This window comes from Acinonyx jubatus, chromosome D2 (assembly GCF_027475565.1).
Source record: "Acinonyx jubatus isolate Ajub_Pintada_27869175 chromosome D2, VMU_Ajub_asm_v1.0, whole genome shotgun sequence".
In the NCBI taxonomy this organism is placed as follows: domain Eukaryota; kingdom Metazoa; phylum Chordata; class Mammalia; order Carnivora; family Felidae; genus Acinonyx; species Acinonyx jubatus.
Genome location: NC_069393.1, coordinates 36908698 through 36928108, shown reverse-complemented (window position 1 = coordinate 36928108; position 19411 = coordinate 36908698). Strand labels below are relative to the sequence as shown.

General features: G+C 49.4%; 1 protein-coding gene across 2 annotated transcripts in view; it reads left to right on the top strand.

Moving 5' to 3' along the window:
• POLR3A (RNA polymerase III subunit A) overlaps positions 1–18759 on the top strand; it is a 52654-nt gene extending 33895 nt beyond the window's left edge. Inside the window, exons 18-32 of one of the 2 annotated variants that reach the window (XM_053207677.1) lie at positions 97–215; positions 1340–1477; positions 3536–3706; positions 4638–4751; positions 6019–6054; positions 9188–9274; positions 9365–9447; positions 10021–10191; positions 11286–11379; positions 11565–11657; positions 12930–13094; positions 13557–13721; positions 13937–14068; positions 15080–15212; positions 16907–18759. In XM_053207677.1, coding sequence (XP_053063652.1) covers positions 97–215; positions 1340–1477; positions 3536–3706; positions 4638–4751; positions 6019–6054; positions 9188–9274; positions 9365–9447; positions 10021–10191; positions 11286–11379; positions 11565–11657; positions 12930–13094; positions 13557–13721; positions 13937–14068; positions 15080–15212; positions 16907–17055 — 1850 coding nt within the window. In that variant the 3' untranslated portion in view covers positions 17056–18759. The remainder of the gene's footprint in view (positions 1–96; positions 216–1339; positions 1478–3535; positions 3707–4637; positions 4752–6018; positions 6055–9187; positions 9275–9364; positions 9448–10020; positions 10192–11285; positions 11380–11564; positions 11658–12929; positions 13095–13556; positions 13722–13936; positions 14069–15079; positions 15213–16906) is intronic. The other variant, XM_015066206.3, reaches the window with a different exon arrangement.
• The last annotated feature ends 652 nt before the right edge of the window (positions 18760–19411 follow it).

Here is a 19411-nt window from a genome sequence, read left to right as displayed (position 1 = left end):
TGCGCTGTCATATTCCTGTTTTATCCCATGGATCTTCTTGTGCTTAATTAACATGGTTCGGTAAACAAATGTTACATTCCTGACCTGTTTCCCCAGGTTCTTTCATTAACATATCACAGATGATTGCCTGTGTAGGACAGCAAGCCATCAGTGGCTCTCGAGTGCCAGATGGCTTTGAAAACAGGTCCTTGCCTCACTTTGAAAAACACTCAAAGGTAAGTAGTAGTGGTTAAGACAGAACTTTGGAGGGCAACCGTGGGGAGTGCGGAAGAGTATTGGGAGCCCTGTGCTGCCAGCGCTCCCAGAGGGGGCGTGTGTGGGTGGGCTCCTCTGGGGCCTTCCCTCTCCAACCCCTACAGAGTCGTGTGGGAGCCTTGTTAGATTTTCTGCTACCAAACTTGATCAATGCCCTCTTGTTTTCTCTCCAAGAGGGAGGATTTCAAGGTCCTTTCCAATAATCAAAATCTATAGATACCTCATGTCTGATCAATGTGTGATTATGGGAACACTGACATCAAAGTATGGGGATTTTAAAATAGTGATAATATGAACCACACTAAAACGACCAGGAAAGTCCAGATTTTCCTCTCGACTTCTCAAACTCGGTTTTTAAATGACCTCTGGGTTTCAGTGGTGCTGGTGGTTTGGGCACTGGTATAAGCAGAAATAGACAAATCTGTGCTAGGCTTCTTCTGGGACTCAGGACAGACAACTTTTAAGTCTAGGTGAGGAACTTAGAGTAAGTTTGGTCACTCAGCTTCTGGATTTGGAATCAGCTCTTATTCCCATTAAAGCACAGATACTGCAGCTGCTCTTATCCTATGGGACTGTGGGATTTCTGTCCAGCCACTCCCCCCCCCCCCCCCCCGGGGAGACAGGACTGCTGTACTGGGAATGTGTAGGTATTTTCTGTATCATACAGTCTGAGGAACATTTTAGGGACTCTGTCCAAGATCAGAATTCACTAGAAGTCAGAGAGCCAAGTGGTCACTGGAATGGTGCCCATCTGTGCATGTCAGGCTGAGTTCTAAGGGAGCCTGACACATTTAAAGGGGAGGCTGGGGGCATTCAAACTGCTTGGTCCACTTGCCTGCCACAGGCACCAGCACCAGCACCTGCCCTGCCTGGGAGCTCACCCTCCTTGTCTCTGGGAAGGATGGTTTATGCCAAGTTCTTTCTCCTTTCAGAAAGGGCGTGTAAAGTCTGCCCCTTCATAAGCGTGCATTGGCCAGGTATTTATAGTCTAAAGGTGGGGCATTTTGTGATTTGAATGAGGTTTGAAGTTGTGGACCTTGAAGGTTTTTTGTCTGGCTTTTCTTTTTTCCCCACCTCTCTTTAGCTCCCAGCTGCCAAAGGCTTTGTGGCTAATAGCTTTTATTCCGGTTTGACACCGACCGAGTTTTTCTTCCACACAATGGCTGGCCGGGAAGGTCTAGTCGACACAGCCGTAAAGACTGCTGAAACGGGATACATGCAGGTAATTTGAAGAAATGTAGGCCATTAGCGGCAGAGCAGGACAGGGTTCCGAGGATTTTGACTGCTGAGTGTTTACATATTTTGTACATGAACTGTCACATATCGAGTCTTAGTATTTAAAAAGAATAATTGGGAAATGCGGGAGCCCTGGAAATAAACAGCATAAAAAGGTAATATGTTCACTTCATCCCTTATGCCTTAAGTGATTCAGACCAGGCCAGGGCCACACTCACCAAAGCTGTACTGAGAACGTGGACTGGAAGTGTATCCGGGGACACGTTACTGAGCCTCACTGGGCCTCTGTTTCCTAATCCACGAAGATGTGGATGACAGTACCTACGTCCCAATGATTGAGAGGACTCTGCTTCTCACTTGGCAACTATTTTTTTTTTTTTCCAACATTTTTATTTATTTTTGGGACAGAGAGAGACAGAGCATGAACGGGGGAGGGGCAGAGAGAGAGGGAGACCCAGAATCGGAAACAGGCTCCAGGCTCTGAGCCATCAGCCCAGAGCCCGACGCGGGGCTCGAACTCACAGACCGCGAGATCGTGACCTGGCTGAAGTCAGACGCTTAACCGACTGCGCCACCCAGGCGCCCCACACTTGGCAACTATGTATGTAGCCTCTTGTTTTTTAATTTTAACTGACTCCAAGAACTTACTCCGGTGCCTGCAGGAGGTCTTGGACACTTGGAGGGATGGCTCTCCATCATATGTGCAGCTCCAGGACAGTAGGCTCAGGGTGACAGGATGAAACTAGAGGGCTTCCTGTTCCCATGCTTCTCAGACCGCCATAAAAATATCCCTAATGGCAGACAAGTAAGAACACATCCCGACTTCATTCTTCCTTATATAAGACCACAAGCAGAGGATTTCATTTCATTCCCTGATTATCATTTTCTCCTCTGTCTTCCATGACCTGTGTTTGCTTTTATATTTTTTCAATGTTCCTGTCTCCTTATAACATCAGATAAAGTCCAATCTCCCAGTTGCTAGGCTGTGAACTTGCTGTGGCTTTGAGTCCCCTTTGTCCCCACTGTGGATCCCAGTTTAAGAAGCACAGCCCTTTGCAGGCTGGGAAAGCAGAACTGATCAACCAGAGGTGTGAATAAGACAGGCAGAGCAAACAAGGTTGATGAAGGTGAGAGCAGACTGGAGTCCATAGAAATAGCTATTTCCATAAATATGTGTGTGTCCTCATCAATACCTACCCTTTTCATCACGTTTTGATGGGAAATTGCCCTTCAGTTTTGGAGTGTGCTGCTTTTGTCAAAAACCCAACAGACTGTGAAATGCTTTTACCACTCTTGCCAGAATGTCTTTTGACTGTATTTTTTGACTTTACCTTTTTGAAGTAGAGAGTATGACTTTCCCAGAGCAGTGTGTTAACTTAGAACAAATTAGTTCTGGCACGAGGGATTTTTGTTTCGAGGTTGCCTGGAGGAAGATTTCTTTTCTCTTTAATTCACTGCACCACCATCACACTGCTGGCTGGAGCATTCTACTGGTGGAAGGTTCTCCCTAAGCAGATGTGAGAAATGGCTGCTGCCTGCTGGTTCAGACACAATGCCATCCCTGTTCTCTTTTCTTCCCCCTGGGTCCCAGAAGGGGGTATGCACCTGAGATCCTCTGTAATTCATATTGAAGTCCACCCACAGGGGTCCTGGATTCAGTTGTGTTTAGAAATGTAAAGCTGTTGCATTAATTTATACCTTAGGGAGAAAGAGAGGGAAGGGGCAAAAGGGCCTAGGAAAACAGTTAGTGTTTACAGAATCCTTTGGGGGTGATGGGCCTTAAATTACATGTATTCAAAAACACACTAAAGCACTCAAGGTTGGGCATATTCTGAATCCCACTGCACAGGCTTACGGGTCACTTCTGGGCTTGCTGTTCCAAAGGGCCAGGGGACTCTTTTTTAAGGGATTTCTAATAAAATATTTTAAATGATAAAAGTGCTGGTAACCTTGAAAGTTAGCATTGCAGATCTCATCCCCTGCACACGTGACTGGCCTTCTCAAAGCAGCTGAGCATTTGTTTCCTCTCCTCCTCTTCCTTCAGAGAAGGCTTGTCAAGTCCCTTGAAGATCTTTGCTCACAATACGATCTGACAGTCCGAAGCTCTACGGGTGATATTATCCAGTTCATTTACGGGGGAGATGGCTTGGATCCTGCAGCTATGGAGGGAAAAGATGAACCTTTAGAGTTCAAAAGGGTTCTGGACAACATCAAAGTAAGATTTAGCATTATATCTGGGGTTAGAGTGTTTCCAAGGACGTGTGTTTACAATGGAGGCATCCTTTGGAGTATCACACACAGTTAATACTCGAGTTATATCTATCCAGCCACCGGTAGTATTTTTCGTCTTGTGTTACCCTGCATAATTTCCCCAAATTTGAAGGAAAAATATTTTTTCAATTTCAAAGTCTAGTACTGGTAGTAATCCAATGCCAACAGAAGAGGGCTTTGGTTTCTTTCTAGTGAAGCATGTTACGGACAGTGTTAAAAGTCGTGGGTGTTGAGAAGCAAGCTTTAAGCTTTTACTAAAGCACATGCTTTAACTAGGGGTATATTTTAAAAAACCTTTTTGAAAGGTAGTTTGACAATACTAATCTGAATTTATATGTGGGTGTCTTTTGATCCAGGAATTCCACTTATAGGAATTTGCCCAACAGAAATGACTTAAATGTACCAAGAATGTTTTTCTAGCACCTTTTGCCCATATATTAGGGTAATATGCAGCCTTTAAAACTTTGGGGGACTCCCGTGAGCTTTGGGGTAGGGGAGTAGTTTCACTCCTGAAATGTTTGGGGTTTTTTTATATGTTTTTTTGATTTTTTTTTTATTTTTTATTTTTTTATTTTTTAAAAAAAACAGCGATACATAATTTCAATGCAAATCTGGGATGGGGTGAAGGTTGAGAAGTAATGGAACGGTACCCACTGAATCACTCACACTCACTCTTTATGTGAGATGGAGTGGGTTTATCCTGTCTTCAGAATATAAAATATGCTTTGAAAGAAAAAAAAATCATAGATTGGTGAGAAAAAATCATGCTCACTCTGAGAAAAGTCATTTTGTCTCTTGTAAATTCTTTCATTTAATCCTGCCCCCACCCTCAGTCACCCCCATACACATCACACTATTTCCTTTTGATACTTGAGGCAGTCTTCCCGTGTCAGAGCGAGCCTGCGCTGAGTAAAAACGAGCTGGTCCTGACCACGGAGTCAATCATGAAGAAGACGGAGTTCCTCTGCTGCCAGGACAGCTTCCTGCAGGTGAGCTCTCTACTGGTGGGAGCACCCAGCTTGGTCATCAGCAAGAGATTGTTGCCCGGTGCCGGCAGATGGTTTTTATAAGCAAGGGGTGGGGGCCGTGGGGTGGAGTGTGTTAAAAGTGTTTTCTTTGTTAAAAATTTCAGGAATGGCCCAGGCAAACTCTCAGCAGCCGACATGAAGAATTCGTGTCATGTCCTTCTTAGTGTCTGTCTCTCACGCAGGTGTCACCCTGCTAGAAGAAAAATACTTCCTTTAGAGAACTATTGTTTTTTGTTGTTGTTCTTGTTTTTTAACCTTGTCCCCCTATCAACCCCTTTACCTGCTGTCTCATCTTGCAGACCAGCTCTTCCCACAGTCATTGCGAATCCTGGTAACTTAAGACTTCATTTTTTTTTTTTAATTTTTATGTTTATTTATTTTTGAGAGATAGAGCATGAGCAGCGGAAGGGCAGAGAGAGAGAGAGGGAGACATAGAATCCGAATAGGCTCCAGGCTCTGAGCTGTCAGCACTGAGCCCGACTTGGGGTTCGAACTCACAAACCGTGAGATCATGACCTGAGCTGAAGTCAGAAGCTTAACCAACTGAGCTACCCAAGACTTCCATTTTTAAGTAATCTCTACACCCAACGCAAGGCTTGAACCCACACCCTGGATGTCAAGAGTCTCACGCTCTACTGCCTTAACCAGCCAGACACACCTGGTGGTGGTGGTATAAATTGCTCTTCCTGTTACCATAGTGTGGATCAGTAGTTCATGGAGTCAGCCAGCCTCCTTTTTCCAGAGAGCTGTTACCTTGATAACCTCTTAGGGCTTTGTTAGTTTATTGTTTTTTTGGTTTTTTTAATTTCACTGACCTGCTGGAGCAGCTCCTTCCTGTTTATTATCACGGTTATGATCAAAAGCAGAGGGATACAGAAGCCAGTAAATGGTTGCCTTTGTGTGCAAATGGGTGATTCAAATGCAGCACAAAATTGGCAGGAATCTATCCCTTTCAGTATATCAAAAATGACAACAGTCATGTGAAACTGAAAGAGTATTCTAGTCAAGTATGCCCTTGATTCTTTCTTTTCCTATGTTGAGGTGTGAAAGGCGAAAAAGAGATTTCCAGATTTCAGTAAGTTTAAATCCAGAGTATGGTTGGGCTGGGTGCCTTTGTGGTTTTTCCCAAATTTTCATTTTTTTTTTTTTAACAAATTAGAATTGTGATTTGGTGTTTATGCATGATTATATTATATTCACCTATTTACTATTCTGTTTATCCTCAAAGACCTTAACTGAGACAGGCTATGAGAAGTACAACGAGGTAACGTGCTGAGCATGCTGGGAGTGCTAAGCTTAAGGGGTGAACCTGGCAGCAGTCCGGCTGTTTGCCCGCCCCGGCGAGCTTCCGCCTCACTCCCGGCACAATCGGCTTCCCTGCTCATCACTCTGGCTCCCTTCTTGCCTTTTGCAGGGTTTTACGGGTGCCTCCCTGACCAGGAGTGTGTGCGTTTTCAGTGAGCACTCCTAGCCCTCAATATGTCACACGCCCTGCAGATCCCGGGGACACCCAGATGACTGTGTCCTTGCCCTCTGTGGGCTAACGGTCTAATGAGCTCAGGTCCAAAATCCACTGGCCGGAACCCGATTTATCTGAGGCCACGGAGGCCACTCTTGAGTGGCACGGAGCCCTGGCCGCCCCAGAGGCTGCTGCCGGTGCCCACAGTTGTGCTGCGAGGGTGTGAAGACCTAACTGCCGCTTAACCGTGTGATTAATTGCCTGCCAGTTGCCGTGTTGTGAGTTCTCTTTTAGTATGCATGGGTTCATTCAGTTGAGTTCTTAGTAGCTTATTTCAGTTTTCATTTCTACAAAATGAGCCTTTTTTTTTTTAAACCTAACTTTCAGAATATCTTCCCTAACTTTTGTGTAAGGAAAGTCATTCCTTTCAGCAAAGCCGCTGGAAGCAATGTCCATTTGGGTGGTAGCTGAAAGACTCCTCTCCAGTGCCTAAGCTGAGCAATGGTTGTAGGTGTGTGTTCTTTTACTCCTTCTGTGCGCAGAGTTCCTCACAGGTGAAAATCCACGGGTCTGCTCAGCCTTGGGCTCTCCTCCGGTTTCGCTGTGCCGGCAGGTGGGGCAGCCTTTAACAGCTGGCGCGAGATGACCACACCTGGACCGAGAGGGCTTTCAGGAGCTCTCCCTGAGGCCACACAAGCACAGCTAGACGAGTAGGCTGGGGGAGGAAATCACCAATGTGAGAGAGACTCTTCACGCTGAATGGCATAGCAGGAAGACAGGGCCATAGCACACAGTCGTGCCTTTGCACGCTCCTGCCGTCAAGCAGAGCCATGCCAGGAGAGACGGTTCCAGTGCCCTCTCCGGTCTGGTTCCCTGCTCTGGTTTGCAGGAGCTGACTGTCTAAAGTGTAGTCTCAAACTCCCAGTTAGTGAGTAAATCTGGAGAGCTTTTTAAAGAGTTACTTAAAATTTTTTTAAGTTCTTACAAATTGATAAAAGTCCTTTCTGAGTAGAATGACGATGGGGCACAGTACCCCTCGTGTATTGCACGCTTGGTCCAGGAGAAGGAAGAGAGTTGGCGCACAGGAGCACTCGTTGTGAGGAAGCTGCATTCGTGAACGGGGGGGCAGCCAGAGGGCAGTGGATCTCTGGTAGCCCCTTGGCTAGCTGGGCTCCCAGTGGGCAGAGGTGGCACTGCAGAAACCGCTGGCCCAAGACCAGTCTTCAGAGAAAGCATCTGACTTCAGGGACAGGCCTGTTGCCTTGGCCAAGCCCATGACCTCCCAGAGCCCCTCAGGGCCCTCCACTCTAGCCTGTTAGGGTTAATGTCATACCACCTCACGGGGAGGTCTCAACCCCTGGGCAGCTGCTGACCGAGAAGGGCCCATGAGCCATGGACTGTGTGGATATAACCTAAGGCTATTTAAACATAACAACAGTAAGTGTTAGGGGGTTTTTGCTTTCAGAAAAGATAGTAAGAAATTGCCAGGTGGTCTGTGGGAAGCTAAAGAGATTAATTTTTGCAAGGTTATGATAAAACTGGGCTCTAGTAAGTGTTAAGCTCTCTGTGGGTGCCCATAGGATTTTATCTTTGCAGAAGTAGGCTTCTGGTTCCATCTGCTTTAAAATACTTGTTTCAGACAAAACATTAGACATTTTCAGCTATGTGATACAGACTGAGTAGACTTTGGGTAGGACATACTGGTCTCTCCTTAGGGTCCCTCAGCCTGCCTTATAATCAAGAAACAAGACTTCTTGAAGCTTTGCGGCCCCCGCAATATGCAGTCCACCCTCGGGCTGTCCATGTGTGTGGGTCTGTCCTCTGCCAGCCACACAGAGCAGCTGGGTGCCTGCGCTGACATTCAAGAGTGACATTTAAGCTCACTGCCACCGTTACTTGTCCACGATCAGTGAGGGAAATTACATTTCTAGGAGGGCTGCTGAGGGAAGTGCAGTCTGTCTACTCTCCCATATTCTCAAAAACGCCCCTGGATCAAACTAGAGCAGCTAATCACCAGCCCCCATGCCTGCATCGCAGCAGCCTCTAAAGGATGGCTGCTGCATGGCGTGTGCCATCAACTCACCTGGGACCTGCCCTAAGAGTCAGCACTTGACGTGTGAGCGCCTGGGAGCCGGACTTTGATGGGTGTAGCTCACTAAAGCTCACCACCCCTCTGTAAGTCCTCCTTGAGTGCTGGCCAGTCCTGCTTCCAGGAGTGACTACAGGGTGGATTTATTTCAGAGATACAGCATAAATTGCAGAACAGATGGGTCTTCCCCTTTGAACGGTTGCCAGAAAAGTTAGGCCTGTGGCCGATAGCCCTGCCCTGTGCCTCCTCCACATGATGTCCTTGTCGCCTTCTTCCTTGTTCCATGTAGATCTCATCCAGGGCTTTGAGTACTATTCTGAAATACAGAGGGGACAACAAATACACAGATGTTTCATTTCCAACTTTGCTTTCCAGGAATCCTTACAAAGTCCTAATTGTTGGGAAGGGAAAGTGACCCCGGGTGGGGGAGATGCAGAGGTGAGGGTCAGAGAGAGAAAGAGAGGCAGGGATTTGGGAGTGTTTTCTTTGAAATGAAGGCAGGCTGAAACCACGTGTTTGTGATGTATATACAGCATCTACAAAGCTATGCATTAGCTGCTACTTAAATTGATCATAAGTTCAGAAGAAAGCCTCAGAGTAAGTCTGCTTAGAGACTACAGGTTTGTTCTAGCCGTGCTGAGCTGTGTGAGTGCAGGTGATGGGAGAGCAGAGGAGAAGGCGACAGCGTGGGACGCGCTCCCCGTGCCAGGGTCTCGTGGAGCAGGCGCAGGGGGTGGAGCTAGCCATCACGAAACCAGTGGACACCTGACATTATTGACGTTTGTAAAACAAACTGCCATCTAAGTTCCCGAGAAATACACAACTGATGCTTGCTGTGTAATCTTTCAGGAAATAAAAAAATTCATTAAGGGTGTTTCTGAGAAGATCAAGAAAACCAGAGACAAATACGGCATCAACGATAACGGCACAACAGAGGTAACGGGCGGCCTTCCCCGACCGGCTCAGGCACCCTCGTGGGCTCAGGTGCCACCAGCCTGACCCTGCACTCGGCTTCTGTCCTTCCAGCCCCGGGTGTTGTACCAGTTGGACCGGATCACCCCCACCCAGATTGAGAAGTTCCTGGAGACCTGCAGGGACAAGTACATGAGGTACGCATGCTAGTTTTCTCAGACTGCCAGGCAGTTGCATGGGCCTCCTGTCCTTCCTGTCTCCCCAGTGGAGCAAAATCCTGCGTCAGCACCACTTCCTGACTGTCAGCATCTGAGCAGGTTCTGTCCCCTCATCTCTTAGGGGCTCCGGTGGGGAGGTAGGCTGGATACTGCAGGTGGTGGAAATAATCTCAAAGACATTTCCGAGTGTCCTCTCCCTGTGGAGTAACTATCGATATGTTTGGCGGGTACCAGCTGCTCTGTCCACCGTCGGCACCATGTGTCAGCAGGGCTCTTGGATCTTCTGCGGGCAGTCGATGTTTGGGCCCAGTCATCACATGCTGACCACAAGGAGCCAGTGGTCACTTCCGTTATCAGAGCCCCCTGACTGTCGTACCCCTTCCCCGCCTCCATCTGCACCTCCTGCCGACCTGTTGCAAGCACAGCCCAGCTCGTAGCGTATTCGCTCCTGACCCTGATGACACTTGCGTTCTTGTCTGTGGAGGGAGGAGAGAAGCGGAATCTCCTCCCAGCAGTTTTGCTGGGCTTTTCTTCCATACCCTTCCCTTCTAGGGCACAGATGGAGCCGGGTTCTGCGGTGGGTGCACTGTGTGCCCAGAGCATTGGTGAACCAGGCACCCAGATGACCCTGAAGACTTTCCACTTTGCGGGCGTGGCCTCCATGAACATCACCCTGGGTGTGCCCCGGATCAAAGAGATCATCAACGCTTCCAAGGCCATCAGGTGCCCGCCCTCCGTTTCCCTTTTGTTCTCTTGCTGCCTGTCACACATTCTCTCATCACGTGTGATACTCTGATGGGCTGTGTGGTAAACTCTGGTGATAGGCTTGTGTTAATCAGATCTGGGGTTTTAAAAGACCCGCTTGAGAAAAGTCAAAATTAGATACAGTGAAAACTAAGGCAGTGGTTGCTTATGGCCACAAGTCACATGAAAGGGAGAAACAAAAAAAAAAAATGACTGGGAAAGCTATTAATATGTCCCTGTAGATTTCAACTGGAGATCTGATTATTCCCAGCCTAATCACGCCTGACAGTGAGTGTGTCACTTGACTATTGGCCATATTCTGTGACTCCCAGGTGATTTCGTGGTAGGGCTTGTAGGTCATCTGAGACTAGAAAAAGGTTAAAAACTGTCTCTCTCTGTCTCAAAAATAAATAAACATTAAAAAATTTTTAAAAAAAAAGAAAAAGATTAAAAAAATACGTTACAGTGCATTCTGTGACAAAATCATGATTCACTCGCGCTCCACATCCAACAAAGGGATGACAGGTAGCATTCAACGAAGGAGCGCCACGCTTGGTTCTAGAGCAGCACCTGGAGGCGTCCAGGGTGGCAGGGGCTCTGCAGCCTCCCTGGGCGGCTCCAGTCTCTCCCAGGAGTGTGTTCGGGGGACGCCAGCCAGCACGTTCAGGGCACAGGCTGGTAGAGAGTGACTGGAAGAGTTGGAGACGTCCTGGAGAGGCGGTGGTGCGGGTAGGGCACAGCGATGGGAAGCTGTAATACACAAACACGAAGGGTCGGTTCACTCGGGGAGCAGAACCAGAATAACACCTGCGAGGACCAGAGAGGAAGAGATAGGTTCACCTGGTCAGGAAGAATGTCCCAAAAACTGTCTCATTCACTGATAGAGTGGGTCGCGGCATGATTTCTAAAAATAGTAAGTCTGGGTGAGAATGTCTGGGAAGCCCCCAGTAAATGCCCCAGGAAATTGCAGTTGTGTTTAGCGTTAGGATCCGGTAGTGCCTGGATTTCACAGAGCAGCCGTCTCCCGGCGGGCTCTCTCCTGCTGTAACCACTGTCCCCCTGCCTTTTCTCAGCACTCCCATCATCACAGCCCAGCTGGACAAGGACGACGACGCAGACTACGCTCGCCTCGTGAAGGGCAGAATTGAGAAAACCCTCTTGGGAGAGGTAAGAAGAAATCCCTCTTGGCAACAAGAACACTAGATCAGCAACGTTGTGAGCAGGCGTAAACACCAGTGGTGGGTGTACTGGTCATTGTGGCCATGCTGGCCCGTGTCCCTAACCACAAGCAGCGTATGCTCTTTGGAAAGGGAGAAGTGACTGTGTAACGTTCTGCTCTTTTGACACGACAGATTTCAGAGTATATTGAAGAAGTGTTTCTTCCGGATGATTGCTTTATCCTCGTCAAACTCTCCCTGGAACGGATCAGACTTCTGAGACTGGAAGTGAGTCACGTAATTAAATGTGGGCAGGAAGTCATCCTCCGTTAGTCCCAGGATGGGCGCCAGTAAACTGGGGCAGGAGCTAAGCGAGGCACGAGAAGCACTGCAGAGGCTTTATTTGGGTTTCTGCTCTGTAAGAGTCCATTGTACTTCCCTCCCTCTCTCTCTCTCCCTCTCTCTCTCTCTCTCTCTCTTTTTTCTTTTTAAGTTTATTATTTTGAGAGAGAGAGCACGAGTGGGGCAGGAGCAGAGAGAGAATGAGAGAAAAGCCTAAGCAGGCTGCCATCTCGGCGTCACATCTCACAAACCGTGGGATCGTGAGCTGAGCTGAAATCCAGAGTCAGACTCACAACCGACTGAGCCACCCAGACCCTCCCCCCTTTCTCCCTTTTTAAACCCGACCCTGACACACACACTCCCATCTAAAGACATGCAAGAAATTAGTTGAAATTTTATGAAGCCACGATACTTTTTCACTATAGCATAGTACTACGGGGTCTGGCGGGAGCATAGGGCCACCCGTGTCTCACTCCTCTGTGGGCCCTCAGCACAGCGCCTGTCTGGCTCAGCGAATGTTCTTGGCTGGGTGGCTTACTCTGGCTTACTATTACTGGTGTTCCTGAATACATAAAAATTGAAAGAACATCAGCCTTTCTCACAGATCAGTTGAGGCAGGGTTGCAAACTGAGTAACTTCCTGGCACTTTCCTCTTCCTCCCAGGTAGTTAACATCCATACTGCCCTTAATACATTGTTTCAGCCCATTCTCTCAAGTACCAAGTTTGTGTTGCCCGTAGTCTGTGATTCCGGATTTGAGTGCCCAGTTCCCCGGCCTGGGGGCTCCTGTAGCCTAGCTCGGGCCACCTGCCTTGTGGCTCTTCTACCAGAAGAGCCGGGTTGCATTGAGGAATGTGGCACATGAGCAGTTGTAGTGAGGTCAGTAAGGGGGAGGCTTCACTGACACTTTTAAATTGTCCTGCTCTCCAGCCCCCGCTCCCAGAACCTCAGAGCCTGTGTGTGTTGCTGTGAATTGACCATCCATTTTCAGTGGGGAAAAACGTTGGTTTGGGGATAAGGGGAGGTTGTGAAAAAAAAAAATCTCTACCTAACAAGGAAATACATAGTACGTCTCATTTTAAAACTTCATGGTGAGAAGCAAGATTAGGGGGGGAAATGAGGTGGCTCGCTGGGGGGCAGCGATGGGAAAAGGCCATTGAAGCCTCCACACACATCAATGACGTCCTGCGTGTGTGGCCCGTGCCCGGCCACCTTGCAGGTGAACGCTGAGACAGTGCGGTATTCCATCTGCATGTCTAAGCTCCGTGTGAAGCCTGGTGACGTGGCCGTTCACGGTGAGGCCGTGGTGTGCGTCACCCCCAGAGAGAACAGCAAAAGCTCCATGTACTATGTGCTGCAGTTCCTGAAAGAGGATCTCCCCAAGGTGAGACAAAAGTCCCTTCTTGGCCCCTCCCCCAGCCTATGCCCAGAGATTTGTAAAGGGAGAGGTGGCATTTACCTCTCCCCCAAATACCCAGCTGTCTGGCAACCTGAGGACTGAAGGTCCTGCGGAGACTGAAGGTGGTGCCTGTTTCTTCTTTTCTGCCACGTCCCTCTGGGATCAGGTTTTTCCCATCTTAGCACGGCCATGCTGACTCTGCTTGTTAGATTCCTGTCTGTTCTGTCGTAAAACTGATGGAGTATATATGGCATGGTCCCCTGATCTTCCGTTTTCTGCATAACCCCTAACAGCACACAGGCACTTTTCGGTTTGGTAAGACCTGAGAAACGGGGATGGTCAAGGTGCCAACCCAGTTCTCACAGCCTGTGTGCTTTCTGAGGGTAACGGGGGCCATGGGGCCATGGGCACCGCAGGGCCTTGAGCCTTCTGTGTCTCCGAGTGCAGGTGGTGGTACAGGGCATCCCAGAGGTTTCCAGAGCTGTCATCCACATCGACGAGCAGAGTGGAAAGGAAAAGTACAAACTCCTGGTGGAGGGCGATAACCTGCGGGCAGTCATGGCCACTCACGGTGTGAAGGGCACCCGCACTACCTCCAACAACACCTACGAGGTACAGCTCCTGCCCAGGGTCACCTCCCAGTTGTCCCCGCACACCCCTCTGACCCTGCCGCTTGCCCTGGACCTACCGCTAAAGATTGCCCAGCAGTCCGTTTCTGGTAGAGGGCCCGGAGTTTGCCGTTTAGCTTCCGGGCAGAGGAGAACTGAGGGAGAACTTGGGACGGCTTGCCGGAAGAGGCTGCTTGCACTCATCCTGGCTCTCTGTAGGTGGAGAAAACCCTGGGCATCGAAGCTGCCCGGACAACTATCATCAACGAAATCCAGTACACGATGGTCAACCACGGAATGAGCATCGACAGGAGGCACGTGATGCTGCTATCTGACCTGATGACCTACAAGGTTCGTGGGAGGGATGTGGCATGCCGAATGTCTCACACACGGCTGTGATGACACCATTGAAAGAAAATCAGATGTTACCATCACCCAAAAGCCAAAGCATGCGGTCAGGCTGGGTGTTCTGGTTAACTTCCAGGATGCAATGTGCCACCTCATGGAATGAGGTGGGATGTTATTTCTGTCCTTATTCGAAATGTCCTCCTAAAGCAAAACTGGCCATTGCCGAAAGCTTAGGGATTTCCATGGAAAACCAAGGTGTTTATTTCCCTTCGAACCCATTCATCACACTTCTGTAGCCATTTCCAGGTAAATGATAAGTTAATGTGTTCTGAAGGGGAGGTTAGATGGGAATGAGATTGGTTATTTTGTTTTCCTCTTTTCCCACAAATCATATTCCCCGGAGTAGTGCCATAAGATTTTCAGGACGCCTCCGCATAGAACTAGGTGGGGAAATGACCCGTTTCCTCCACCCTGTGGTAAAGGCTCTCGTTTTTAAGTCTTCCCTTCCTGTGCTGTTCTCTACGCACGTATGTGTTACGTAGTTGCAGTGAGTAGTGGACATACCGTTTTTATCCTGTTTTATTTGTTGTAAGTACCTTCCACATTGTTATGTAGTTTTTATAAATATCCTTTTTAAACGATGATGCGGTATTCACTTGAATGAAGGCACCTAAATTTACTTAACTCTTTCCCTACTTTGAAACTCTCAAATTATTTGACTTTGGAGTTCTTTGAGCCATAGTAAACATCTTCAGAAATACTCTTTTTTAAAATTAGGTCTTTAATTCTAGCTCTCAGTTCCTAGTTCTCTCTTCCAATGACACGTGGTCATGAGTGTAAGGGTCCGTGTCGCCGTGGGGTACGGGCGGGACAGATGGCCGTTAGGGTCCTGTTCACACCTGAGACTGACCTGAACTGCCACCTCGCTGACCTCTGCTTATTCTGTTGATGGGGTTGCTTTGGGCCTTTGTAAGGGGCGTGAGTACCACCCTGTCCTCTCCTCTCCTGATGCAGGGTGAAGTCCTGGGCATTACGAGGTTTGGCCTGGCCAAGATGAAAGAGAGTGTGCTGATGCTGGCCTCCTTTGAGAAGACAGCCGACCATCTCTTCGATGCTGCCTACTTCGGGCAGAAGGACTCCGTGTGTGGTAGGTTTGGTGTCTCTAGGAGCTTCACCAGAGGCCCTTGTTGATAGCTTATCTCGTGGGCTAGGGCTTCCCAGGAGGTGAGGGAACTGAGTAGGCAGAGCTTTTATTTTTTGAGAATAAAATCACGGATGATCTTTTTTTCTCCAAAGCCTGGCTGTGGCACCCTGCGTCCCTCCCTCTCTGTTACATGGCTCCTCTGTCAGTACAGACGGCTTTGGGGCCAAGAAGAAAAGATCAACCTTGGGCACCAAGGAATTTTCTCAACCTTGGAGTTGCAGTCAGCCACTCTGATCCTGCACCCCCTGTGTGGTGCCTGGGCTGACAGGAGAGGGACAGCGTCCAGCGCCCCTGCTGTCGTGACCCCCCGGGAAAGAGCCGCCGGGCCCAGCACCGTGCGTGCACTTCCTTCAGCACATGTGTGAGGTGCAGGTATTAAACCCTGCATAGGCGAGAAGAAGAAACTAACTTGCTTGCTGACAGGTCTCGCCCTACACCGGCCTCCTCCCCCTGCTATGCAGCGCATCTCTGATGACAGCCTGGGAGAGGAGAGCTGTGGGGGAGCCATCACGACAGTGCCCGCTGCCCAGCTGGCTCTTCCCTGAGTCCCAGCACTGAGGGCCTGCTGTTCTCTATCCTTTCTCATGCGAGACCCTGCAGGCCCAAGGCGGGAGTCCCCGGGGGACTCAGTAGCCTGCCCAAGGTCACATTCTCATCTGGCCCAAGCAGGGATGCCCAGCCTGGCTGCCGTCCCCGCCACCAGAGCTCTGCTTCCTGGTGGTCGTTTCCCGCCTCCTCTCCCAGTCTTAGGTGGATTTGCCAAACAGGTGGCAGTCAGGTGGGGGTGCCCATCAGGGTAGACACCTCTGCTTTTTTCGTTCCTAAGGCTAACTCTTCCTCCTTTCGGAAGGGACGCAGCTTGCAGATAGAGGGACAGAGAAGTTACTACATCGTTTTTAAGATAATGAATGGTCAGAGGAAAGAAAAGGGAGCAGAGATTGGGGCAGGAGAACAGGGCAAGGCAAGGCAAAAGTAAGAGCAAGCATGCTTGACGATGGGACTGACAGCCAGCACGCACCCCACACACTGCCACCTCTCTCCATGCCGACCGCCTCCAGGGCCTGGCGTGGTCACACCATTCCCACTCTGAAATCTCCCCCTTCCTCGTCCTTTAATGTTGCTAATTCATTGTCAACCCTCACATCGGTTGGTCTTTAATTTGGTGATTGTCTCTCTGGTCTCCTGGTAGCACAAAGCCCAGAACACAGTAGGCAGGCACTCATTATGGAAGCAGAAGCCTGATCCAAAGTTGGAGTGGAGTTCAGAGAAGGAATCTGCCCCATCACCTCACTCCTGTGTCTGTGCAGGAGCCTTGTCTTCTCAGTGCGTCTGGTTAGGGCTGTGGGTTTCCAAGGCACAGGTGTGCTGTTAGGCCTGGCCCAGCCCTGACCCCGAGCACAGGGAACAAGTTTCTGCTGCTGTTTCCAAGGGGATTGGCATCTACCGACCGTCAGCCTGGTTGCTTTTCTTCTAGGCCCTAAGTTAAGGAAATATTGGGTGGCTTGGTGTTTCCTGAGCATCATTCAGTATCCTTGCTGTCTACGTGAAGGCGTGCCTACAGACAGCGGGGACCTGCTGGGCTGTGAGCCCACCCCTGTGTTGAAAAGCCCTCTCATCCCCTTTCTGGTTGGTTTCAGGGGTGTCTGAATGCATCATCATGGGGATCCCCATGAACATTGGAACTGGGCTCTTCAAGCTGCTACACAAGGCCGACAGGGACCCAAGCCCTCCCAGGAGGCCCCTGATCTTCGACACAAATGAATTCCACATCCCCCTTGTCACATAGTCCAGGGAAGAGGGGACCATTCCTGACCTTGGCTCCTTGTCCCGTCTGGAAAGGGTCGACATTGACGGCCGATCTGGAGAGCTTGTGCTTCCTGAGACAGACCCTGACATCCCCACCGTGCTGCCAGGTACCCCAAAGTCACGTGGTTTCTTCCCGGGCGCCACGGCCTGCAGCCGGCATGCACCCCAGGAGCAGCTCACCAGTGGCCCTGATCACACCATGGTGCATGGTTGGGAGAACTGAGGTTTGTCTGTCTGTTTGAAACCCTGGAGTCACGAGGAGACCCCGGCCAGGCATCTTTGTCCTTCTCACTTCACCCATCACACCATGACCCAGAGCCAGCTATAAGCCTCACCGTCAGGGCATGTTCCTGGTTTTTCTGTCCCTCAGTCATGCTAGAATCTCTCAACATGGCCTACTCATGTAAATGTTATCACTATTATTTATTTGTTCAGTAAAGAGTCTCGTTATTTGTTATTATTTTGGCTTTACTTTCAAAACCAAGAAGCTATAAAAACTAAGAGAGCCAGCATCAAAGTATCATGGGAAAAACTGGTTAACCAAAGGGACCAAGTAGGATTTGTAACCAAGTTGAAACTGTTATGAGGCCCCAATACTCTGAAACATCTTTAACAGACACCCCTGGCCACCCCATTGTTTTTGTTTACCTCCGACCCCCGTAGGGGGAGTCTCTGCCTTGTGACAGGAGTCAGACCCTCCTTTGTGGCCAATAGAAGCCTTGCCAAAGTTTGGAGCCCGCTGAGGTGGGGACTGTCAGTGTACATGGAGGTGATGCATGAGGCTGGTCCAGGCCCCTGCACTGCCCGGGTGGCGACCACACCCCCTGAGGTATGTGCGCATTTGCCCTGCCTCCCACATCCAAAGAGCAAGCAGGGCAGGTGCAGAGCTGTGGCCTAAAAAATGCCCTGGGGGCTACGGTGGGATAGGGCCCTCCCGGGTACAGACAGGCATCCTCCTTACATACAGGTAAGGGGTGAACGGGCCACCCAGACAGGAAAGGAGGACCACATGGGGGTGGAGTGTCAGAGCTGGCGGTGTGCCCCATTTGGCAATAGCAGGCTACCCAAAGGGTAAATCTGTAACAATCGAAAGCACCTGTCAGGCTGGGAGGAGAGCCAGCAGGGTATCCCAGGAAAACCCACGTTTAATTGCCTTCTTGGTGTTCTGCTGGTGACTGCACCATCACTGGTGGGTTTTCCAGGGCTTGAGATGGGGTTTTGTGCAACAGAGGAAAGAAATGGATATAGCATGTCTTAGCAGACGGTTTTACTGCTGGAGACTGCGGTGCTTTGTACTGAATTAGCTCCTTAAGATTGGGCCAGGGTCACGGAGAAAAGTGATGACGGCCGCAGCTCTCTACTCTCTCTGGAGAATGTTCTGTGAAGTCTGCTCTCCTTCCCCTCCCTGTCCAGAGCCGAGTCCCACTGATCTGGTTCTTACCTCCTCACCAGAGGCTTGGGAAACCAAGGCTGTTTAGTTGGAAGTGAGATGGTAGTGAAAAGTGGGGCTTTGACCCTACTTCCTGGCTCCATGTACCTGAGAAGGTCTACTTCCGAAATGATGTCGCCATTCTCTCATTGTATCCAGCCGCTGGAAGAAACAGCAGCCCAAACTGAAGACGTAGGAGTTTATTGTTGAGTAAGAAGATGGTGTGGCTGATTGAAGAGGCGGATGTGGTAAAAGTAGGGGAGGGGGGCCAGGCCCCCCCCCATCTACCTCTTTACCACTCAGTCAGTTAAGCATCCAACTTCAGCTCAGGTCATGATCCCATGGTTTGTGAGTTCAAGCCCCGCTTGAGGCTCTCTGCTGTCATTGCAGAGCCCGGTTTGGATCCTCTGTTCCCCTCTGTCTGCCCCTCCCCTGCTTTCTCTCTCTCTCTCTCTCTCAAAAATAAACATTAACAAGCAAAGAAAAGAGAAAGTAGAGAAGATACACAGAATTCAAGTAGTATTACACAGAACTATGCTTGGCTTCCTCGGACATTCCCTAGCTGGTTCCCCCAGTTCTGAGTTCATGCTGCTGGGGTATATTTCATATAACCACTCGTTCTGGGGTCTGTGTTAGAATGAATGCTTTCTCTGCCATACTGAAGTGATTCTGAATTCAGCATTCTTGACCTGAGCGTTTGGCCATTCTCTGGCTTAAAATTCTGTTAAAATTAGTTTGGCCCTGTGGTCTCCTTGCACCCATGAGGTTGACTTAGGAACTCCTCTTTAGGTGAAAACTCACTTTTCAGGTTCTACCTCCCACCCCTGTATCTCTGACCTAAGCTAGCCTGGTTCGTGACACAGGTGAAGCCTGTCAACTGGCTTGTTCAGGGTTGTCGCTTGAAACG